Source organism: Pituophis catenifer, unplaced genomic scaffold (assembly GCF_029215685.1).
Source record: "Pituophis catenifer annectens isolate HBS135680 unplaced genomic scaffold, rPitCat1.0.hap2 SCAF_6, whole genome shotgun sequence".
Lineage (NCBI taxonomy): Eukaryota > Metazoa > Chordata > Lepidosauria > Squamata > Colubridae > Pituophis > Pituophis catenifer.
This window is the reverse complement of record NW_027256886.1, coordinates 55350723-55376941: the sequence shown is the minus strand read 5'-3', so window position 1 is coordinate 55376941 and position 26219 is coordinate 55350723. Positions and strand designations below refer to the sequence as shown.

The window sequence follows — 26219 nt, the reverse complement described above, 5'->3', positions numbered from 1 at the left end:
TTTCCACCACTGTAAAAATAGTAATGTATACCTTACACCACAATTTTCACTCTGTTTTTATGCCATCTACTTCTACAGCTGATGAAGCAGAAAATTAGAAAGGTAAAACATGAATCATAAGTGCAAAATTTGGAAGGATGCCTTTTTATTTCTGGTATTTGTTCAAAGCCAACAGTGGAAGTAGATCTAGGAGCTCTTCTCGTGTATCATTTCATGCAGGAATCGTGTGATTTGACTCCTAAAGGGAGTTCTCATTTAGCAACTGCCAGTTTAAGGGCCGTTCACAGTCATTGCAATGATGAAAAAAGTAACTTTATGATCAGTTCTTGCATTTATGATCTTTGCAGGCCTGAAGTAAAATCCTAAGCACAGCCAGAATTAATAGCAATCGCTTTGCTTATTGATCAAATGCCAGTCTCAATTATAGTTGCTAAAGGATTAATTGTTTCCTGACTGGTCTCTGGTTTGATCGCTTATCCTTAAATGGTTTTGATTTTATCTATTTGTCTCCCCCCCACCATTGTATTCTATGGATATTATTGAAACTGCTTTGTGATTAGGACAGCATGCTGATAGGCAGGATATACATGTTTAAAATACATTAAGAAAGACAGAAATGTTGCAAATAAGAATGGAATGTTTTGTGCAGCATCTTTTAATGCTTCTTTAGTCCTCTCTGTAAGCAAATTCAGTCTGTCCTGGAAATACCTGCTGAAAGCTAACAGATACAAAACGCATTGATACATTACATACGAAACAGCAGGATTCGCCCATTCTTGTCTTCCATTCCCTGCTCCTGTCTTCTTTCCAGTTGTATCTGAGATTTCACACTCATTGCTTATGGGCTGTAGGATTTGCCTTTGAAACCTTGAGGGCAAGAACCAAGCTTAATTTTTAATGGAGATTCTTTCAAGTAGTCAGTGCCCGGCATGAAATTCTGCTTCCATGGAGTTAAGACATAAGCACAATTCCACATATAGCTGTGAAATCATTTAAAAACAAGCTTTCCAAGGGGCACAAGTTAAAGAAGACAGCTGCTTTGTTCTGCAGTGTCATTGCTGTATCAGCAAATACATTCCCGAGAGAGGCATTCGTGATGGGCCCACTGAATGAAAGATTTCATTGTTTGGCAACGCTGTTGCTTGCTATTTAAACTCAGGATTCTAATTTTGAGGACCCACCCCCCAAAAAAATTGTACATTTGGTATTTGGACACTATTTAATTTTTTTCTGTTAAATAGATGTACCATTAATAAATTAAATCCTTTTCATTTTTATAGACTGCCACAATCAGATTTTTAGAAAAAAAAACCTAGGAAGGGATCTTTTATTGTGAGTAAGAATGTTATTATTTCATCTTTATCATAGGAGGTGTACCTCTCAGTCTAAAGTTTTAACGATAATTGTTTCCATTAAAAAATCCCTGGTAAACTTACATATATATAATCTGCTGAGTATTTAGAGAATTAAAAATGGAATCATTTTTCTTCCCAATGAACAAGAGGGTCCTCACTGAAAGGACATATTTACTATTTGGCAGTTTTGGCACGTTGTTTTGACTACAGGTAGTCCCCAACTTACAATAACAATAAGAAAGAAAGAAAGAAAAGAAGGAAGGAAGGAAGGAAGGAAGGAAGGAAGAAAGAAAGAAAGAAAGAAAGAAAGAAAGAAGAAAGAAAGAAAGAAAGAAAGAAAGAAAGAAAGAAAGAAAGAAAGAAAGAAAGAAAGAAAGAAAATTAGATTCAAAAAAGCCAGTTTGGTGTTTTCCCAAAAAAGTTTCTTGGAAAACCACCAACATATATCATGTTGTGACACTAGAAGATGGGTGTGAATAATCTATTCCTTTTACCCTGGGTACCAAGTCTTTGTAGCTCCAAACCACAGGATGATGTCATGTGTTTTGAGATTTGCAAAACCATATGTTGGGTTGATAATACCACAAAGAAGTAATAATAAGAATATTTATTTTTTGGAATAATAGCACTCCGCCATGATTTAGAAGACTGTGTTGTACATTAAGTTAGGGCATGTAATGTTTTTTGTGCAGCTGTCTTGCAAAAGCAGTCTAACTGGAGAATACCCAAGATTCTTAGAAAAGATTTTTCTAAACTGACATCTTTTAAATCGTAAAACATGAATTTTTACTTTTGAGCATTTTGATCCTTGTTAAATTTTGTGTGTGTGTTTATAAAATATTTTGATGCATTTTGCAGCAGTTCTACAGTGTTAAACACAACTTTGGATGAAAAAAAAATCAATGTTATGCTTATAATATTGACATTCTAAATTGAAATTAATATTGATAGAACATTTTTCTCTATTTTCAATAATCTAAATGATCTAAATAATAAATAATAAATAAGTAAAATAATAGAATGTTAATAATCTCCAATTAATATTTATAAACATCACTGTATTGAAGCAATGTATCAGGGTTTATAACTACATAATAACAAGAAATGGAAAAAAGAAAAGGTTTCCATAACCTGATGTCTTTGATAACTGAAAATGAAACATGCAGAATTCTGCAATGCAGAATTATCCCAGATGGAATAAAGCTATCATGGACTATACAGATAATTTTGTTTTACTGTGATAGATTTGAAATGATACTATACTTGTCTACTCTGTACTTAGCATGAATCCTGATTACCATTAAGTGATTACCATCATATTTAGCTATTAACATATTAACATTAGCCTTCCTTCCTTCCTTCCTTCCTTCCTTCCATCCATCCATCCATCCATCCATCCATCCATCCATCCATCGTTCTGCATGTTGTATTGATGCATTTATCACAATGTCTGCATTGGTTTCAAATGTAGAATGTAAATACTACTTAATCAATGCATATTAAAATCTTCCATTTTTATTTAATAAGTGGTAAATAAATCATCATTGGTAAAGTGATAATCAAATCTCAGTCACTAAAAAAGTTGTAATTGATGAATTTTGCTATAAATCTTTGCTCTGTATTTCCTGTGAAACTTCTTTCTTTATCCTGTAAGGATAATGTTTCAATAGTAGTCCAGTGTTAATTTTTTTTTATTTAATTTATATGCCGCCCTTCTCCGGAGACTCAGGGCGCTTACAATGCATTAAGCAATATCCTTCATACTTTTGTATATTTATACAAGTCAGCTTATTGCCCCCACAATCTGGGTCCTCATTTTACCTACCTTTGAAAGGATGGAAGGCTTGAGCCTGGTCAGATTTGAACTTGCGGTAATTGCAAGCAGCAGATGTTAATTACAGTGCTTTAGTCCACTGTACTACAGGCTCTTTCGTAGTACAGTGGACTACTAGTAAACTATACGTAGTACAGTTTACAATTTGTAAACAACATCTTGAAAGTATAGCTTTTGCTCTGTTTGGTTGTGATATTAATTCATCCAAAAGTTGTCTCATGTTCACTAACACTTATCTTGGCCACATTGATTAATTCTGCATCTTTGTATGGTCATTTCTCTCTTTTGTATTCCCCTCCCCAATCCCTTTCTTGATAGAGCGATCACCACACAGGCCTATCCTGCAAGCTGGTCTACCAGCCAATACCTCTGCAGTTGTTGGGAGCGATGCTGAGTTTGTCTGCAAAGTCTACAGTGATGCCCAGCCTCATATCCAATGGATAAAACACGTAGAAAAGAATGGAAGTAAATATGGACCAGATGGATTACCACATTTGGAAGTTTTAAAGGTAAGTTTAATATTATTATTATCATTATTGTACATTTTTGAGACAATAAATAATTATTTTACAAATGTCATTGTGAAATGGAACCAAGGAATCAAATTCATTTGAATGAACTAGAACTTTTTCAGTTTGCCTGTGCGAAGATGAGCTGGTACTCACGGGAGTTACCGTTTGATGTCATCTGGTGACTTAACAATACTGTCCACTCTTGACAGAAACAAAAGCAAACATTTGTTTGGCAATTTACCCTCTAGACGACACTATTTTTCAACCTCAGCAATTTTAAGATTTATGGACAGGCATACTGGCTAGGGAATTCTGGGAGGTGAAGTCCACACAACTTAAAGTTGTCAAGATTAAGAAACACTGCTCTAGAAATCCTTTTATTTACTAGCAAAATGATTTATTTTTCAGATCTCATTATTTATTAAGAGAATTACCATATCCTTTTCTTAGTATTACTTATGATTATTATTATTTTTTGCAAAGAATATGCAAAATAAATACAGAAAACTATGCCTTTAATATTCAAGCGTTAGGGGAACAGTAAGTGGCCTTCTGAAATGGTCATATCTGCTGCCAAAGAATGTTGGCAGTGCTGGTTTTACCGAATGTCAGAGATGCTGAAATGTCAATTTTTAACCACCCTGTTGTGAAACTTCTACTGGGCAATGAATTTGCAAGTTGGCAGTCACTGATTTCCTTACAAAATATTGTTCTGCTATGAAATAATAAGAGCCCGGAATCTAAGGAGTTGGCATCACTCAACAGTTGGTCTACTCAGGAGTTTTTCCATTCTATTCTCTTTTTAAAAAAAATAAAATAAAATAAGTATAATATTTATCTACTCATATGCTAATTGAAGACATCTTCAGTATTTTGGTGGCGGGACCATGGTGGTGTCTACATTTGGGGTAGCAGTTACATTGTTCTCCTGTGTTATTGGTCTGTTCTAGCATTCGGGGATAAATAGTTCCAATGCTGAAGTGCTGAAACTGTACAATGTGACAGAGGAGGATGCTGGAGAATATATTTGTAAGGTCTCCAATTATATAGGGGAGGCCAACCAGTCTGCCTGGCTTATGGTTCAGCCAGATAAAGGTAAAAAATGTCTGTTAAAGAAAGCTGGATGTAGAAGCTGGAAAAAAGTGGTGCTTTGGGATTCTGCAGGCAGCTTCTAGGATAACTCTTATGACCTTGGTGCATTTATAATCCTGTCTTGAAGATGCAACTGGTTTTACTCCAGTAGCCATGGAAAAATTCCCACAAACAGTATACATGTCTTTTTAATTATCTGCTTTAATTATCTGAACTCTTTCGTATTTTTCTTTGAAGCATTCGAATATATTTGTCCATATATATTTTTCTCAGCATACTCTGAAGGACTCTAACCTCTGACTTTTCCTTAAATTCATTATTTGACTGTGTGTCTACCACACCCCTATATTTACAAAGACCATATGTCCTTTATTTTAAAGGGACAGATCTTTGTTTCAGGAAGCTGCCCTTCAGATTTCTTTAACTTAATTATTTATTTTCTTGGTTTTGCTCTTGAATTTTTCTTTGTAAAGCAACATTATAAACACAAACCTTTTTTATCCTCATGAATCTCTTTCATATTTTCCATTTTTTCAGGTTTGTCCTATCTCTTTTCCAAGATTATGTGGTGACTATACCTATACTAGACTTTTTCTCCATGGTATCAGACCAAATCTGAATTCCAAATCTGAATTCCTGTAGATTCAGTTCAGCATAAACTATTTTCCTGGAAATCTAGTGCTGACTGTATTCTTTTTATCACATTATTTAACTACTTGAGCTGTACAAAGCTATATACGATCATGTGGCTCTTGTTAATAGAGTGACAGACTTGGTAGCCACGTAAAATCATCCTGCTCTGAGGGTCAATGGACATGAATCCTCTATTGTTAATTCCATTGTTCGTGTGCACAATAGAATAGTAAAGCTACCATGTTGATTGTTTTAGAACATTGTTTAATTTGAGATTCTTTATTTTGCCCTTTGAACAATCCTATTGTTTACCTTGAAATGTTAAACCAATAGAGTAGATTTAGTATGAAAAATGGATTGTATCTCACTATACTTGGTGTCCATAACAATAAGATCATTTTAGTGAACACTGATTTGTACAAGTTTTCTATACCATGTTTTCCTGAAAATAAGACCCTGTCTTATATTTTTTTGAACCCTGAAATAAGCGCTTGGCCTTATTGCCATGCAGTCAAAAGCCCGATTGGGCTTATTATCAGGGAATGTCTTATTTTGAGGGAAACAGGGTAATAGTGTCAATTCGCAAAGCTTTCCTGACCTGCTCCCAACTGGAACAGTGGACATAGTGTAGGCACACCAACAACAATGAGGACCCAGATTGTGGGGGCAATAAGCTGACTTTGTATAAATATACAAAAAGTATGAAGGCTATTGCTTAACACATTGTAAGCTGCCCTGAGTCTCCGGACAAGGGTGGCATATACATCAAATTTTAAAAAAATCTTGGCTTCTTATCTCTATTAGACACAACGTTGTTCTGCTCTTTTCTACTAGAACAACATTTAATGATTTTGCCTGAGAGGTTTTTTTTTTAAAAAATAACTGTTTGGCCTCTATCAAAAGTATAATGAACATACTTCCTTTTGATAGTATTATCTCTTAGTTTTAAACTCTTCTGTCTATGCCTCTAATACTCCTCTTTAATTTGAAGGAGAATCTTTTTTTTTAAAAAAACTTTCTTTTGTGCATTTTATGTTTCTGTGCCATTTTTAAAAACTCAAAACAGTTTGTGGTCGAATTTTTCCATGTTTATTTGATTGCATGCATACTTAGGTGGTGAGTCTAGGTTTGGTGAAGGGTATCCATGATTTATTCCTCTCTAAGGTGCGCTGGGATCTGTTGGTAATTGCCTTTTGGTTGAGGATTTGTGGATGGGATCTCCCCACGGCGGTGAAATTTTGCTTCTTCGGAAGTGCCAAGTTCCCGTGGTCCCATTTCCCATCCACAACAATTTCCTAAAATGTCTAGCTTTTCTCTTGCCTCCATTTTTTTCCTAGGCTGCCGGTGTTAATACCACGGACAAAGAAATTGAGGTTCTCTATATACGGAATGTAACTTTTGAGGATGCTGGGGAATATACATGCTTGGCGGGTAATTCTATTGGGATATCCTTTCATTCTGCATGGTTGACCGTCCTGCCAGGTATATACTGCTATCTTCTCATGGTTTTCTTTCTTTTCCTGCTTCATTGTTGATTGCTATTAAATAACACGGCTTCTGTCTCAACAAGGACTTTTCAATTCCTTTCCCCCAAAAAATTCAATGACTATTCAAAATGATGGACTGGGGTGGTTTTGGAATTCATTTGAATAATTCTAACTATGTTACCCCATTTCCCATTAAAAGATAATGGAAGAATACTTTAAAGACAATCATAAACTTTTCCCGTTTAATGTTTCTCTGGGAAGTTTAGAATTCAAAAGCAAGTTGGAGGGGAAATTTGAAGGAACCCTTTTGAAAAGCTGTTTTAATGCCAACGAATTGGGATATATATTCATGAGAATTTGATGTACAGAAGAGGGAATACAGAAGCGGTGTTTCTATAACTTTACAATCGATTTGGTGTACTCTTTAAATGCTGCATGCTCCAAGCAAACGGGCTACTACCAATAGTCCTCAACTTAAGACCATAATTGAGCCCAAAAATTATGTTGTTAAGTGAAAAATTTGTTAAGTGAATTTGTTCCATTTTATGACTTTTCTTGCCACATGTGTTAAGTGAATAACTGCAGTTGTTAAATTAGAACATGGTGGTTAAGTTAATCTAGGTTCTCCATTGACTTTGCTTGTCAGAAGGTCATAAAATGACTCCTGAACACTGCAACCATCATAAATGTGAGTCAGTTGTCAAACATCTGAACGTAAATGACATGACCATTGGGATGCTGCAATGGTCATAAGTGTGAAAAATGGTCATAAGTCACTCTTTTCAGTACCGTTGTAACTTTGAATGGTCACTAAATGAACTGTTGTAAGTTGAGGACTATCTGTAATTTGCTTGTTTGCAAAATGTGTCTTGTGTTGCTTGCAATGATGTTGCTTCTGTTTTGATCAGAAGTGCACAGTAATTTGCTTTTCTAGCTGAAAATGTCAATTAGAAAATAATGGACATCTAGATGAATAAAAACTGCTTGCTTTATAACCCTTTAACCTATTTCCTTACATTGTTGTTATTACAGAACTGTACATTAAGTTGTTGAAAGTTGTAGTTAATAATTTGCTGCTCTGTGTGTTTGTGTGTGTTTCTGTTTATAGTTTTATATAAAGATTCCTGCATGCATGTATTGCTAAAGCATATAATTTACACTTGTGGTATACATGATGTAAATTTTTCTCAAGGTTTCGAAGGTTCTTTCTTTCCTCTTAATGTAAGAAAACCCACATTACTATATTTTTAACTTATTACCTTTTGAAGCTCCAAGCTGCATCCATCAATAAACAGGTGGTTATGATTTAAGTGGCTGTTGCTTCTGCTTGCCAGATTACTTCCCTATTTGCAACTGCTCAAGCACAACTTGATCAATTTATGTGAAGGAGTATTAACATCAGATGATATGGAAGATTAGCTTCTAATATGCATTGCTTTTATATTGACCAGTTATATTTGTAGAATTACTACTATTTTAATACTGAAATAAAACGATTAAATACATATTACATAAACTGATATTCCTAATAGTGCTTTTTCACAAATGCAAATAAAAAAGATATCCAAAAAGTTATAAACCCAAAAGTCACTGCAGGCTAAGACACTGTTTGTCATATTTATTTTAATCTTGCATAGTTTATTTTAATCACATGAATATCAGCAAATCATTATACTACCCAAAACAATTAGATATAAAATTTGTCATCCCCTGGAAGTATAGCTGTGATAGCTGGGAATATTGAAAGTTTGCTATTCAACACATTTCAAATATACCTGTTTCGAAAAGGTTGATCTGCAAAATAAATATTGGTAGAAGGTAACTATAAACTAGAATTGTAATTGTCCAGTGCCATTTATAGACTAGAACTAATATGAGCACAATATCCCCTTGGTAAGATTACTTATATACAGTACTTGCCTACCTAGATATGTGAGTGTATTTATGCTGAAGCTAATTTGTATCTAGGCATAGTCCAAAGATTGAATTATGGAGGGAAGTGCTGAAATCATTTTTTTAAATTGTCAATCATTACAAATTTAAACTTCCTCCATTTGTTACTAGGGCAAATATATCCAACTAATTAGGCTACCATTTTCATGGTATACTCTTATCATTATTCAGGTAGGACAATAGATAGTACTTGTAATAATTATAGAAAACAGAAGCCTTGGGAAGAAAAGGTATGTTTTTTAAAAAAGTAATTATTAAAAATAATAATTTGTTCCCTGTTGGCCTTATAAAGACTTATATTAGATTTCATGAGTTGCTCTGCCAAAATGCTTGGATATAAGACTGAGTTTTAAGTGCTCTTAACATCCTCTTAAATGCCATTAAAGTGAATAACATTACTGTAAGACACTGAATGGCAACGCTTTAATAGCTATAGTTCTCAAAGGATCTAAAACTTATATGCTCGGTTCCTTCTGACATTAAAAGCCCTGATCCTATGCTTATCTCTTAGAAATATCTATCACCTTGTTCATTGGACTTCTACCATATGAGATGCATAGAAAGATAAAATTGATGAATGTTTGGTATTGAACACAATTTGACAGTATTCATGAATGAAAAAACTTTAATTCAAAATACTTGATGTATAGTTCCTGCCAAGTTCCAGTAGAAGTACAGAAGTCCAACCTAGTTGATGCCTAATCTTTGTTATACTTTGTTCTCTCATAAGCCTTGCTTTTCCACTAGCTTTCAGTCCTTGTTTGGCTTTCGTTGTGTGTTCAGGTGGCCCACAGAGTTAGTTACAACGTTCCTTAAAATTATTTTACTAAACCTGTCATTTGCTGCAGGCCAAATACTGGGAGATTGGGATAAATGTTTATTCATCTGGAATGAATTATGTGCCTATTTTCCTATCTAAAGGACCTTGGCTTAAAAAAAAGAAAAATAGAGTAAGAAGAAAAGGTGATCACATGCATAATTCCAATAATATGTAGTCTTAATTTCAAATATAAATAGGCTGGCTAATAACCCCGACAGTGATTATATTCACAAGTTATCTTAAAAGGGTCATTTAATAAAGAAAAAGCCACTTCAGTCACATTCTAAAATATTAGATGTGCTAAGCACTGAAACGTTAAAATATTAACGTTGATTAACGTTGGACCCTTTAAATTGGGTCCACACTGTAGAAATATTAGGCATTTGGTGTCTTATAAACTTTGTGCAGTAGTACAGGTAGTTCTCGACCACAATTGAGTCCAAAATTTCTGTTGTTAAATGAGACATTTGTTAAGTGAGTTTTGCCACATTTTATGACCTTTCTTGTCTCAGTTGTCAAGCGAATCACTTTGGTTGTTAAATTAGTAACCCGGTTGTTAAATGAATCTGGCTTCCTCATTGATTTTGCTTCTCAGAAGGCCACAAAAGGTGATCACATGACCTTGGGACACAGCAACGGTCATAAGTATGAACCAGTTGCCAAGCATCTGAATGTTGGTCATGTGATCGTGGGGATGCTACAAAGGTGGTAGCTTTGAAAAATGGTCATAAGTCACTTTTTCCAGTGCCGTTGTAACTTTGAATGGTCACTGAATGAACCGTTGTGAGTTGAGGACTACCTGTACTTGAGGTCCATCTATCTACATGTTCTTTTCTCTTCAGCTTGACTTTTTTCTGCCTCCTAATTTGTTGTCCTGCCTGTTCCCCCTTCACACTTGCACTGTAGCTTCAGTCACAAACAGACCCTACCCAACATACCCAGACTACGTGGAGATTTCCATCTACTGCTCGGGAGTCTTCATCATTGTCTGTATGGTGCTGGTTGTCATCGTGTGCCGCATGAGATCTTCAACCAAGAAATCAGACTTCAGCAGTCAACCAGCGGTACATAAACTGACAAAGCGCATTCCTTTGCGCAGACAGGTAACAGAAAGTAGATAAAGAGTTACAAAAACCTATTTCCCTTCCCTTAAGCCAGCAAATCTTTTGGGGGCAAAAGGATTCTGATTCAGGGAGTGTCTAAGGGCTGAAAAAACAGTAGTTCTATAAATTCAAAGTTTTTGGGGAACCCTCAGCAAAGTCTGATTCCAAATATTTAAATCATGTTTAAATCATAAAAATGTACTCATGATTTAGGATAATAGGTCAGTTCTCTGCATAAGCTCTGTGAGTGTTCATCCAGGATATAAATGTAAAGGAAAGTTGTTATATTTAAAACTCTGATCCAAGGAATTCACATTGAGGAAGTGAATAATTTTCAGAAACCCATTTTGAGTCCACAAATTCAATTAGAGAACTGATTTTCAAAGTGTTGTAAGTTATTTAATGTCAGGGCAAAAATGAGTGATATTGAGAAAGAGAGATTAAGTTTCTAGGGGAAAAAGAAATATTTACCGAGCTACAGTAAATAGAAAAGATTTAGCAGAGGAGGAGAGGAAAATCAGCATAAGTCTAGATTTTTTTAGGGGTCAGGATGCAAATTCCATAGGCACAGAAGTCTTCATCTGAAGAGCAATAATTTTGCTTTACTATAGCATCACAACACAGTAATATGTCCACATGGTGGAATGTGATTTCTGATCCCTGAAAATGTTTTTTGTTCCTTATGTCTGATTTATACTATAGAGAGATAAAGAGATTTGCATGTATGAAATTGTGTCTTTGTGTGTGTGTGTGTGTGCGCCGATAGAGAAAAATCTTTAAAAACAAATAGAAATTGATGATGTGTATTGATATAGCTTCTAATGATATTTTATGCTAAGTTACTATAAATGGCATTTTTGAAGTTCCAGATCATCTCATGTTTGTGATATTCAAAGTAAACTTCCTGTAAGATATTTTATGATTTTATATGTAGCATTAACTTATCAAAATATTTATAAAAAACTAAACTATCCAAGTTTCCCTGAAAATAAGACCCTGTCTTATATTTTTTTGCCACCAAAAAAAGGTACCAGGTCTTATTTTGGGGGGAGATGTTGTCCACTGACTCACTTGCGCGTTCTGGCCTCCTTTCCACTATCAGAGGCCTTCAGGAACTTCTTCTAAGGCCAGCAAGGCTTTCCTGAAGGCCTCTGCAGCTGATAACAGAGCTCTGGATTGATCTGGAGCTCTGTTATCAGCTACAGAGGCCTTCAAGAAAGCCTTGCCAGCTGTAGAAGAAATGGCAGGTGTCGGGGTATGCGAGGCCTGGCTGCAACTTGAAGGTAAGTAGGGCAGCTCTAGCCCCCATTCCCACCCTCGCTTAATTTTTACCCAAGCACCCTGGAGTGGGTGGGATCTTAATTAGGGCTTATTTTGGGGGTAGGGCTTATATTGGGTTCATGTGTGAAATCAAACTAAGATTTACTTTCGGGGTCGGTTGTATTTTCAAGAAACACAGTATTATGATTAAATCATTTTCTCATTGACATGGTCATCATCTTGCCATTGAAACTAATATGAAATAAAAATTAACACAATATTTTATTCCTTGTGGGAAAATTTTGTTTGGTATTCATTGTTTTTGGTACTCATTGTACTTCTCGGAACCAATAATGAGTAACAACATACTACTGCATCTTTACACTCATATTTGTGTATATAAGAAAACACATGAAAAATTGAATGTCTTGCTTTCAGCTAAACAGAACTTTCCCTTTCAGCCTTCTTAAAGATAGTGATCTGAATCGTGGATAAAAGGAAATCATTGGAATGGACCCAAACAAAAACATATAGATGACCTGATTTAGATATCAGAGAAAATATTATTGGTATAGAGCACGAAACATCAATCAGTAGTTAGGCCATGGTTCACCATAAACTTAGTCTTTCCTCAATACCAGTTATCCCAAACTATTGATTTGCTTTTGGAATGCTTTGCTTTTGTCATCTCTCACAGATTTGCACATGGAAGTCCACACAGCAGATCTAATAGATAGGTTGTGTTGCAGGTTTACCAAAATAATTGGTGGTTTATTTCCTAATAATTATTGGCAATCATACAGTAATTATTGAAACTTAACATTATTTCCATAAAGTCAATTGAATGACAATTCAAGAACGTAAGTCAAAGAAATTATAATTTGTAGGCACACACAAGCACACACACATGGTTTCTTCTACTCCTAAATGTTACTGCAGAATTATATTTAAGGTTATTTTTTTCTACTTTTTCCTCTAAATCCAAAGTAGTTAGGGAAAAAGAAATCCAAATATATTTGGTTTACAATCATGTGTTACTGAGTGAGATGTCGAAGGCTGTATTGGTTCTATCCATAAAATACCCTTTTATGTTTGCCATCTACTACTTTTATTCTGAAATTTGATTAAAAATTTTTTTTGAAGTGATTTAATAATAATCTTTTTATACTAGCACAGCTAAATAGAAACTAAAACAGCTAAATGCAGTATGGTTTCTTCTTGGTGTTCATAGCATTAGTAGAAACAATCATACATGAATTTAGCAGTCAATTGGTTTAGATGACATTTGGAGTCCCAGTGATACAGCAATTAGATTTTCACATTTTTAGAGATAATTTTTCTGTGATAAATCATTCATACTGGACAATTTAGGACATAAGTGAAATAGTTCCATATATAGGAAATTGCTTCTAACATTCCAGGTTTCCCAAGCTAAATTATCAGAATTAATATACCAGGTGTTGCTTGTGATATAGGCTTCAGAGATTTTATTTTGCTGCAGATATGTTGCAATGAATTGATTATCCAAGTCAATAAGATTTCCTAGGGGATCTTCCAATGAATACATGAAAACTTATTTTTTCAGTTTTTTTATCACTTCAGCAAATTGCCCCATTAAAATTAAACCAGGAGAAAAGGAATGCTGCTGATTTTCCTCCATTAATAATAATTCAGAAACTAGAGTACATTCAAAGATTATACTTGCTAATTCTTTCATGTTGTTTAGGAAAACTGCCAGATCCCAAGTGATTAGGAAACCTACAAGTCTAAATTAATTTGCTAATAACAGATCTATCAAGTAAAGTACAGCACAAACTGCACGTAATAAACTTCACCAAGTTTTTGCTACAGAAAATGGTCTTTACTATTTTTTTTTATTTAAAAAATTGTTGTTCTAAACACTGTTTCAAATCAAAAGCAATGTATCATACCATTGGATCAGAATTTTTTTTTTTACATTCACCAGTTGGAGTGATTATCAGAAAGTTAAAAGTTAAAATTTCAAAAAATAAAAGTTAACGGCATTTTTGAAGAAAAAATAACTATGTGCAGAATGTACGGATATATAATATATAAAGAAAAGAGGAAAAGAAGGAAGTCCTTTTCTAAACAAAATGCTCTAACGGAATAAAGAATAATCTGTCTAAACGTAAATACATTTTTCCTTCTGAAAACCATCTATGAACTAGACTCAAAGGGCTTTCTTGTACCTGAAACCAACCTGTACAACTGTTTTACATAGAAATAGGCATTAATTGTCCTTTACATTCTGTAATAGTTTTACTCCATAAATAATCAAAGGATGTATTTATCTTTGAGATTCACTTGTTTGTTTTATATCTATCTGCCCTTTGTCTGTCTTTCTGCCTGTCTATCTATCTACCTCTATGTCTGCCTGCCGGCCTGCCTGCCATATCTATCTATCTATCTATCTATCTATCTATCTATCTATCTATCTATCTATCTATCTATCTATCTATCTATCTATCTATTTCTATCATAATCACATCTATGCACACACTCTCAGACACAGATTAATAATTGCTATAAAGGAAATGTGTTTTTGTTATAAACCTTGTATATTTTATTTAAATTAAAAGTTTAATCGACTATACAGATTTGATCTCAAAAGGGATTAACAAAGTTTCACTAGCTTTTCTAGAACTTCATTATGCGTAATATAGTTTTAAGCAGTTTTAAGTAAATTTTTCCATGTAAGGCCAGGGTCACTTTCTGCTTTGAAAAAAATAAAACTTTTGAGCTGTATTGTAGCTGTATTGTAATTGTTAACAATTTTTATACAATGAACAATCTTCAAATCCTTTTCTAATGTATATGTGTATCTCATATAAAGAATTTCAGCTTACGTTAAAAACAGTCATTGTTCTGTATGGTTAAAAATAAGGAGTGGCTTTGGAAAAACAAATTTTTTAATCTAAATGTTTTTCTATAGTAGCCTGAACAATTATTCTGTCATTTAACTGAGGATAGCCCTGGTCATGTTTTGGTCAAATTAATGTGAGCATAACTTTTTGGCAGGTTTGAATTCATACTAAAATAAGTCCCCCTTTGTTTTTTCATGTGATTATCCCTGTTGTTTAGTAACAGCATATTTTACATCAAGCTGTCTTCTATCATTTCTCACATGGCCCTAAGCTAAATTTGTTTTAATTTTACTACCAGTTTCCATAACAATCTGCTTCCCCCCCTCCATGATGGTAAAATTCCAGGATAATTAAAAATGGTGAGCAATCATAAATATTTTAACATCTAAGACATCTCACTAAATACCTGCCATGGAGGAGCTGTTTATTTCTCCCTCAGCCCCTGCCCCCCCCCCCCCAAAAAAAAGAAAGAAAGAATGGTGGACACAACCATTTCACAAAGCATAGCATTTGCAACAGGCAAGCAGGAATACATAACACATGCAAGGGGAGCTGATTAAATATGTAATTAACATACTTAAATATGTGTGGATAGGGGAACAATTAGTTATTGATACTAAAGCACAAAGCATCATATGAGGTTTACCTGATGTCTGTCCTGTCTTGCCCCAGGTCTTCTTTATTTATGTGTATACTTGTTTATTTTTATTTAAATTCTATGGCCACTCACTTCAACAGGATGACTCTGGGCAGGTATGACATTAACTTTTCTTCTAGGCAGATGGCACTATTCAAAACAAAGCACCAAACTCTTACCTTTTTCATATTCTAAGAATTGATATGGAATCTCTATGGAGCCCAGAGAGATTCTTGTCAAGCAGATTCATACTAGAGACCACTGCTTTATTTAACAGCATGTTCTAGTTTCACGTAGTATCGTGTCAGCTGGAATAAGGAAACTAAGACACCAAAAGAGGTATTTGTGTGACATGGGTTCTTACAGGCTATCTTTGCTCTCTTCTTTGGGGTATATATATTACAGGATTTGGAGAGAAAGGTTTCAAACTATATTACATGTTTATAAAATAAATACTGTTAAACAGCTCGTTTTGAATTGGGAATAAAAAAATCTGTTCATCTAACAGTCATATCAGATCATAAATGAAAAACATTCACTGAGGTTTTATATTCCAGAATGATTCTCAGATTATGTTGCAAGAAATGATATTTGTTTCCATATTTTGAATGGCAGTTTTGCAGGGTCATAATCCAACTGTGTTTAAGAAAACAATTTTTCTTTGTTTGGCTTTGGTTGAATGTTTAATATTGAATATGGGGAAGGGGGTGTCCTGAATTTTTCCCACTTTATTTTTGCATGTATGAGAGTAAGACTGAAAAGTGAGTGATTTGGGGTGTGCATCTGCATATAATCACAATATAAACAGATGATCCAACTGAAGTTACATCCAAACATAACTAGCAATAGAGACACAAGGCTAGAAAGTAGGAAACCAGATTTCTAGTCCCGCTTAAACAGCTGGGTGACTTTAGCCCAGTCACTCTGTCTCAGCCCAACCTAGCCACAGGGTTGTTGTGGGCACAGTAGGAGGAGAAAGGTGTGTTGGATATGTTTGCAGTCTTGAGTGATTTGTAAAAATAAAATAATCCTAAATAAATATAAATAAATAAATAAATAAATAAATACAAAATTAATTACCTACATCTTATAATATGGAAATGGATGAATTTATCAGTGTCACATTCTAAAAGTGTACCCGTCTTGTAAATTATTTTCAAGTCTCTTGTTCAAATTTAATAAGTCTGAATAAATTTCTAAAATTGTTTGAATGGATAGAAAAGTTAGTCTGCCACCATCAGTGAGCTGTTGGACAGTATTACTTGGTCTGTTGTGTGGATCTTTGGGTGGTTTAGGGGTGGGGAATTGTGGGTGGGAGTGTGTTTGGGGATTATTATGTGTGTTGGACCTGGTCTTTGGGTGTTAAGTGAATTTCGTTGTATGGGTATACGGTATATACACGAACAATGACAATAAAGTTATTTATTTATTTATTTTCTCTTTTAAAAAGGACGAGGAGGAACAGGAGGAGGGGAGGAAGAGGAGGAGGATAATCACAGCATATTTTTAAAAATATGTTTTGGGACAATAAGGATGAAAAATTGTTACAAATATAGTTAGTAAATAATATAAACATCCATTCAGAATTCATTAAGGAAAGTCTGGATTTATAATTAATTTAATATGAAGTTAATTAAAAGAAGTGTTTTAATAGTAAGATTCCCACCAGGACAGTACAATTGTGAGTAGTGCATCTACTCCCTTTCAGAAACTGACTAGTACCCATGAGCTGGCTATCCTCTTTTCTAGTGCCAGTTTGCAACAGTTGGGCCCAAATTACATCTCCTTTTTGCATCTTGTATTCAAATAACAGGTGTCTGCAGAATCAAGCTCTTCTATGAACTCCAACACACCATTGGTGAGAATTACTACCCGTCTTTCTTCCAATGCTGATGCTCCCATGTTGGCTGGAGTTTCAGAATATGAACTACCAGAAGACCCAAAATGGGAATTCCCAAGAGATAAGTAAGTAATTATGAAAGAAAATTTCAGTCTTTCAGTTCTCATATCCCTCATCCAGAAGAATGTTACGTATTTACTAATGCTGTAACAAAGCAGGGCAATAAACTGGTCATGGTATACAGGGATTTCTCCCTTTTTTCTGTTGTATATTATAAACCAAGAAAGCGTGGTCCTGACCTCAAACAAAACCCATATATATATATATATATATATATATATATATATATATATATATATGTATGTATGTATGTATGTATGTATGTATGTATGTATATATGTATATATGTATATATGTATATATGTATATATGTATATATATATATATACATATATATATATATTGAAAACTTCAAACAACTCATTTTAAAAATTTATCCCTGAACAGTTTGCTCTTTGGCATTTCATGTATATTTATGGAAATACTCGTAATTAGGTGAATGAAAGCTAGTGCCATACATTTCACTTGCCACCTGCAAGATTCTAGTCAACAGTGGGGGTTGTATGCATAACTCTGTCATCCTTTCCCTGAGGGGAAACATTAATGCGGAAAATCTTAACGCATTAAACACTTAAAACAGCATTCAGCATAAATGCTGGTGGACCAGATTTGTAATGAAAGAAGCTCTTTAAACTGAGGTTTATTAGATTGGGGGGCTGTAGGCTCACAAAGACAATATTGTTTAAACTCATATGAGAAGCACAAGAACACATAAATTAGTCATTTTCCAATGCAAATGTTTGCTTTCTGCCAAGATCTTAAATTCAATTTTAGTTTCAGAACAAGCACAGCATGATCTCAGCTAAGCATACAACCCTTTAGTCTTTGTCTATTGTCGAAATAGCAGACATTTTCATAACAGATATATTAAAGTATTCATTAATATTAACATGATTAAATTAAAAGCTTTTTCAGTTAAAACTTTATTTTTAAAGAACGTTTACTTTAACTGTGGTTTTATGACATGGACATTTAATTTTATATGAAAGAAAACATTGTGTATTCACACTGATCGGAAAACATACCAACAGTAGATATTATTGTCTGTTCCACAAGAATATGAAAAAAAATGTTGCAAGCTTTAAATAGCTATTTGATCTGTTGATGTTCCATAACCCATAGTTAACCCATAATTGATCTTGGGATAAAACTTTCTGTGCTTTTAAGATATAAAATCACAGTGACATTTTTCAGAATTCAAGCAAGCTAAAAAAATCCTGTTTTGGTACTTCTAAGTGTATGAGAAAGTGTTGCCAATAAGTATTAATTACACACAGAATCCGTACTTCAAAAGCTGAATGGGGGAACGTGCCCAAACGTCTGGATGTATTTTAATACCCTTGTTAGTTCTTTGTAAGAAATGTCCAAGTCAAAACGATTTGCTGAAAGGTTCTTTTATGTTTCACTCTTGTATTTCACTGATTTCAACTGTTCATCAGATGCTTTATGCTAATCCTTGATTTACATCCCAGGTTGACGCTAGGGAAGCCTCTTGGGGAAGGATGCTTTGGTCAAGTTGTCATGGCAGAAGCAATGGGCATCGACAAAGAGAGGCCCAAAGAAGCGGTTACTGTTGCAGTGAAAATGTTGAAAGGTAAAGAATCAAATGACAAGTTCTGCAAATCAAGTTTCTTGATCTCGTGGTCTCTGAAATTCATTTCGTTCACTGTGGGCATCAGCAGTTTTCCTAGTAAATCAGTGTATTTGGCAGTGCATTTAATTTTAATAATTGCTATTTACAAAGAGAGCTTATTTGTGTAGTAATCAAGCTGGAAAGCAGGAGACAGTGAGTTCTAGTCCGGTCTTACACACAAAGTCAGCTGAGTGACCATTGGCAAGTCACTCTCTTTCAGCCTTGGGAAAAAAGCAATGGCAAACTACTTCTGAAAAATGCTGCCAAGAAAATTTAGGGACTAATTCAAAGGCACACACACAAAAATTACAAACAAGGCAAAAAAAATGTTCATGGCTGACTAATTGCATTGCTGAATGCGGTCATTGGTTTATTGAACATTAATTTGAGGAATCCATAGCAAAATGCATTTTTGGACATCATCCAACACTTTTTGAAACAAACAAACAAAAAAGAACAAAAGTTTATAAAGAAAGCACATGAAAGTGTAGTGATGAGAGATCCTGAGACTTCATTTTAATATATGTGAAGCTTTACTGATGAATGACACTCATGTACAAACATGGGTGATAGGCCTGTCCTTTCTCAGATACAAGTCTTATAAAACAGTCTGTGTGTGTGTGTGTGTGTGTGTATGTATGTGGTATGTGCTTATACAAATCTTTAAACACTGGAGATAATAAAATGGATTTGTTGCTAATAATTGTTATGTTTCTTGTATAACACCAATCCCATCCACAGTTTCCCTGATCTCAGTTGGGTTTCCTTCTGATTAGATATATAAAAATAAGATATACAGTAAAGATCTTTTCAAAGCCAAGGCAACTTTACAAGTTACTCTGGTTTAATAGAATCCATACCTTATTGCTCTTAGAAGTGCATTTAAGTCTTATTCTGCTATTATGCATTTATAGTCATATAGATACATAGCCTTTTAATCAAAATTTATACATGGTCTCTCTTTATAAGAGATCAGGAATATTGTTTAGAATTCCCTCTTGGATCTCTGTAGCAAAAACAAATGAAAGAAGGAAGAATACCTAACAGACCATAGTCTGATTTCCTTAGGAAGGAAACAAGCTACTTTTAGCTCTTCTAAGAGATTGGCCAGTATAAATCAATGCAAGGACTAAATATTTGATCTAGAATTGCCATTTTACTAACTGGATGAGCTGTTCAATAGATTAGTTAAGGGAAAAGTGAGTTGAGTTCGTACATTGTTTAAAACTGCACGGCACTTGTTCTGTCTTGCAAAGACGACGCCACAGAGAAAGATTTGTCTGACCTGGTGTCTGAGATGGAGATGATGAAGATGATTGGGAAACACAAAAATATCATCAATCTTCTGGGAGCATGCACTCAGGATGGTGAGTGTCATTTGAACCTTGCAATCTTTTTTTTTTTTTTTTGAAAATGGATCTTGCAATCTAAAGGTGCTGAAACAATGTCATTTTATTGTGCAACATGGAACTTTTTTTTTCATTCCGCACAAGCTAAATGAAAATTGCAGTCCGAGGGGCAGTAGAGACACTCTGATGAATAGCATACTTGTACTTCGCTTGAAAAATAAAACATAACTCAGAATTAGTGTGCTTGGACCAGCAGTGGGTTTCAACCAGTGTTACCACTGGGTCGCTTCATGCACTTCTCCACCCTTCTTTCCCTACCTGTGCACTGTAATTCCCTCCAATCCAGAAGTTGGAAAGGTTATTAACTTCACTCACTCCACTGATGGATTTTCCTATTCTAGTTTCCTAGAGTCTGTGGGAAAGATTCAGGAGAGCAAGCGAAGTACTTATGTGAAATACTAAACTGTACAATTAGTTTGGATAATTGCATAAAGAGTGTCTCTTAATGAAGAGGGAGAGAAAAAGAAATGCAGAGGAATAATTTTGCTTTGCTTTGCTTTTCTAATATCTTAATCTACTTTCTATGAGAAGAAAACATAAGGGTTACATTTCCCCCCAATTTTTCAATAACATTTGAATCCTAATGATCAATGTATATCTTTCACTATGTATATCATGATCTAGATCAGGGATGTCAAACTGGCAGTCCGCGGGCCTGATGCGCCTACTCCAGTTCCATGAAGGGGAAAAATGTCACAATACGTCACATGACTGCAATGTAATGCCACTAGTTTGACACCCATGATTTAGATGATATAATAGTGAAGCATAAAAAAATATTTTCTTTTTGCTTGGTTTGCCTTTTCTGTGCATGTTGGGGTGGTCGTATTATAGATATGTTGAATCACAACAATATCTCCTCATGCTGTACATTTGTTTATTTTAAAGGGCCTCTATATGTGCTTGTCGAATATGCTTCCAAAGGGAATTTGCGAGAATACTTGCGAGCCCGGCGTCCACCAGGAATGGAATATTCATTTGATATTAACAGGGTCCCTGAAGAGCAGATGACATTCAAAGACTTAGTCTCATGTACATACCAGTTGGCAAGAGGAATGGAATATTTAGCATCACAAAAGGTAAGCCAGTGCTGTTTTTTAAAAAGTTTTTCATTGCAGTTTGGTATTGTCATGTCAGGATGTTATTTTCCACCTGAAAGAGCAGTCTTTTACATTTAAAGAATAAGATCAGCATATGATACAAAAGAGTCCCAGCACTTTCTTATGCAAAACATATGGACATATATGTAACAAAACAACTGATTACATTTACGTGGTTGCAATAGGTCTATGAGAACATAGTCATGGAATATAAACCTTCAAAATGAGAATTAAAAACTGATCAGGCTGGTACTTCATAAATTAAGAGCTTTGTATATTTGTTCATTCTATTACTTTTGGACATTTAGCAACCCAATACTATTTCAGAAACATGCACATTTTTCTAGCAGACAGGAATATCCATACCCTACTCCCCCACAAAAAAATATTAGCAATATTTCAGAAGTTGTTTGCCGTTGCCTGCTTCCTAGACCTGAGAGAGAGAGAGAGTCATTTGCCCAAAGATAGCTTTCACATAGTCTCCTGGTTTCTAGCATGCTACCTGAACCACTATATCAAATTGGCTCTCTTTATAAATTCCTCTTCCAAAAACAGAAGTCTAGATACTTGGACAACAGTATCTAGACATTAACAATACAGCTTGGTTTCAGTAGACATGAAAGATACAGCTTCGGTCAACTGCCTCTTCCTCTGCATTTACTTATACAGAGAAATGAGAGCCAATAACCACTGGCAAGAGAGCCAGAATAGAATAGAATAGAATAGAATAGAATAGAATAGAATAGAATAGAATAGAATAGAATAGAATAGAATAGAATAGAATAGAATAGAATTTTTTTATTGGCCAATGTAATTCTAAGATTCACTGCTATATTCTTATATTCAACTACTTTAAAAATTGCTGATCTCATTCCATTTAAGTGATAATTAAATTTCTTGGGTAATCAGGTCTGTAAACATCATATGATAATCTGCTGCTTAACAGGCTGAAAAGTGATGGAAAATATGTATATAATTTAGGCATGGTGATATATCTATCACATGAGGGAAAAACAACTTTAATAATACTGAATCAAGAATTATATAAATTCCCTTTTTCCCCCCTAGTGTTATATCACTAGAAGAGATGAGAAAGGCATAGATAAACTAGGTGAATCCTAACTATTAAAGAGATTAAATTCCAGATTTTGTATCACAGGAGAGTTAGTACAAATTGTACAAATACATCAGAATTAATATTAAATTCTAGTGTAATGATTCCAATTAACTTATCGGAAAGAATAGAACTCCTTCATGTACTGTCATTTATGGAGTTTTATTTAAAATCCAAAATTTTAAAATAATAATTATTATTGATTTGAAATATTCCGTGTCAATCTAGTGTCTGTTGCCTAGTTAAACTTAAATAGCTTCCCAATGATGTTATGACCTGCTCATGACCTCATAATGCTGCCATTGCAGAGGCATTGATTTTCAAATAAAATGGGAAATTAATTACAATCTTTTCAGAGTCGGATCTTTAAATAGACCTCCTTTTCAAGATTTCTGGTGATAAAATGCTTGTTACATATTAAAAAGGGAAACTGTTCCTTCAGAACATTGTATAAAATGCCTTCAGATTTTTTAGAATATTTTTTTCTTTTGTGATCATAACATAAAACAATATTCATTTCTACTGTCCTAATTTAATTAGTAAATTATTAGTAAGTAATTAAAAATAAAACAGATTCTAAAAAGGCTGATGAGCTACAAAAAGCTACAAAATTAATAAACGAAATTACTTTTAATAAAAGGAAACCACTATATCACAAGACCACTTTATAATCTTTTATTTTGTACAATTTCTCTATTTACAGACTCCATAAACTTATTTTTTTAAAAATATACAATAAATATCCAGTAGAGATACTTTTGTGAAGTTAATCATAGCTTCAGTTAAGGAGTCTTGCTAAGTAGATGAGTAAGAATGGCAAGAAGGAATCCATATAAAAATTTTAGAAAAACATTGTTAGTATTTATAATAATAAATACTAGGAGCCTGGATAGCTCTGCAGACTAAAAGCACTGTAATTTAACACCAGCTGTCTGCAATTAAAGTAAGTTCAAATCTTGCCAGGCTCAAGGCTGACTCAGCCTTCTATCCTTTCTAAGGTAGGTAAATTGAGGACCCAGTTTGTGGGGGGAATAAGCTGACTTTGTATAAAATATACAAAAGTATGAAGGCTATTGCTTAACGCACTGTAAGCCGCCCTGAGTCTCCGGAGAAGGGTGGCATATAAATCAAATTAAAAAAAAAAAATCAATCCACATGTCCAGTTTTACAGGTGAAATAGTATATTTGAGTGACTGCATCATTTCCAGCTTGGAATAATATTTAATTTAGCTTTGTTTAATAAAATGATTATATAAAAAAAATTGTCAATCTTAATACATCCTTTTAAAAAGAATTTCAATTTAGTTTTAGAATTTGCTAGGAGCTTATAACTTATCGTAATAAATATTATATAAAAATTAATTTTAGTTTTGAGGCATTAGATTATCTACCTTTGAAAATTAATAGTTATACCATCCTATAAATGAATTAAGATATGACTATGAATTTTAAAATATCAGAAAATGTAAGAAATAGAGTGAAAGTACAGCTGTTTGCCTCTAAATCCTGGAAACATGCTCACAAAGGGGTTGTGTCCCATTATTACCGTGTTTCTCCAAAAAGAAGGCCGGGTCTTATTTTCTTTTGACCCCCGAAAAAAAAACACTAGGCCTTCTTTTTGGAGGGTTCTAATTATTGACTCACCTCGCAGCAGACCCACCAACAGCCCTACCAGCAGGAGCCCGCTGCTGGCCCACGTCTGCATCCGCTCGCCGCCACTCACACGCATTGCCCTGGCCTCCATTTTGCCTTCAGATGGCTGCTGGAAGTGCTCTGTAGCTGATAACAGAGCTCCAGATCAATCTGAAGCTCTATTATCAGCTGCAGATGCCTTCCAGCAGGCATCTGAAAGCGAAACAGAGGCCAGAGCGATGCGTGCGAGTGGCGGCAAGCAGCCGCAGAAGAACGCGAGGCAGGTGTTTGGGTGTGTGAGGTCTGGTAAGTAGGCAAGCTCCACCCCCATCCCCACACTACTTCTTTTTTACCTGTGTGCCTTGCCCCACCCCCTGCACCCCTGCACCTCTTAATGAGGGCTAATTTTGTGGCTGGGCCTTAATTTGATCGCATGTGCTCAAAAACATGATAGGGTTTCTTTTCAAGGCAGGTCGTCTTTTTGGAGAAACACAGTATTATAAGTAACAATCATTGAAATAGCAGGGTTAACATTTATCTTCTGCTGTCCAGAATTCCAGGCACTTTGTTTAATTGTCTCAGTAATTCTTATCTTTATGCAATCAATTTATGGATGGATGGATTACATGCCAACAAGTTGCTTTGGATTTTTAACCTGTTCTTTCAAGTCTCCCAATGGTGTAACTGGATCTATCCATCTTGTTGCTGGTCATCCTCTTCTTTCTTTTCCTCCCACCTTTTCTAGCATTGGAGCTTTTTCCAGAGAGCTGGGTCTTTGCATCATGTGTCTGAAGTAGGATAATTTGAGCTTGGTCCTTTGTGCCTTGAGTGAGAATTCTGGGTTCTTTGTTTGATCATCCTTCAGCTTGTTTTATTAGATGCCCCTGATATTCTGAACATTACAGTTCAAAGGTGTAAAAACTCCATTTTCACTTCCCTATAGTGTCACAAAATATACCATGGCTTGTAGAGTTCTGATTTTTGTAAATATAGATACATCATGGTAAATATAGATACATCAAGGCCCTCATAGTTTTTTAACCAATGCCAGCCTGTGGCATATTTCTGGGCTGCTTGTTCCTTTACTGTGGATGGTTGATCCTAAAAGTCAGAAACTATCCACCATTTCAATATCATTGTCAAATCTCTCTGCTATATTGCACATAATGATTATTATTTATACAGTAATTCTGGAAAACTAATATGGAAAGATGATGATTCGAACAAAGATTCTTTTGGCTTGCCATTCCATACAATTTTCCACTACCTGTTTCAATATCTATGCTGCACTAAGTTTTTTCTGCAGGTAAAGTGTGCTTGGATGTAGTTCCTTCTCTTGAAGTATAGATTTCTTGAATTTCTTACTATAGCATGTATCAATCCAACAAAATTTCTCTACCTCCCGTTTGATTGCTTTTTTAAAAAAATGTTCACATTACAACAACAGAAACTAATTATGTTATATCTCCATGTACAATAGTACTGTGTTTCAGTGACAGAAGATAAAATCAACAGGTTTTAAGTAGCCAAAGAATCTAGACTGGCTTTTAAGAAAACTGCTTTCAGAGCATTTGACGTATATGACTGGAATACTTTTAAGGATATAAATACTTTACTGAGAAGCTTTGAAATGATTAAAGTGCCTCCTGGAAGATATTGTTTAAATTTAAAAGAAACTTTGCCTCAATCTGAAAGTTAAATTGGATAAATTTATATACCCCTTTTTTAAACTGCTTATTTCAGTGACAGCATAATTTTGCACTTGAATTTCACCTAACAACAGCTTTATTGGCATAAGAG

General features: G+C 34.5%; 1 protein-coding gene across 5 annotated transcripts in view; it reads left to right on the top strand.

Moving 5' to 3' along the window:
- Window positions 1–26219, top strand: part of FGFR2 (fibroblast growth factor receptor 2) — a 121794-nt gene that overhangs the window by 80375 nt on the left and 15200 nt on the right. For 3 of the 5 annotated variants that reach the window (XM_070945732.1, XM_070945736.1, XM_070945735.1), the window contains 7 exons: window positions 3508–3698; window positions 4652–4796; window positions 10593–10796; window positions 17386–17536; window positions 19004–19125; window positions 20421–20531; window positions 21462–21652. In XM_070945732.1, the coding sequence (XP_070801833.1) occupies window positions 3508–3698; window positions 4652–4796; window positions 10593–10796; window positions 17386–17536; window positions 19004–19125; window positions 20421–20531; window positions 21462–21652 (1115 nt within the window). Of the gene's footprint in view, window positions 1–3507; window positions 3699–4651; window positions 4797–10592; window positions 10797–17384; window positions 17537–19003; window positions 19126–20420; window positions 20532–21461; window positions 21653–26219 lie in introns of all 5 variants that reach the window. The other 2 variants (XM_070945734.1, XM_070945737.1) reach the window with 1 other exon arrangement.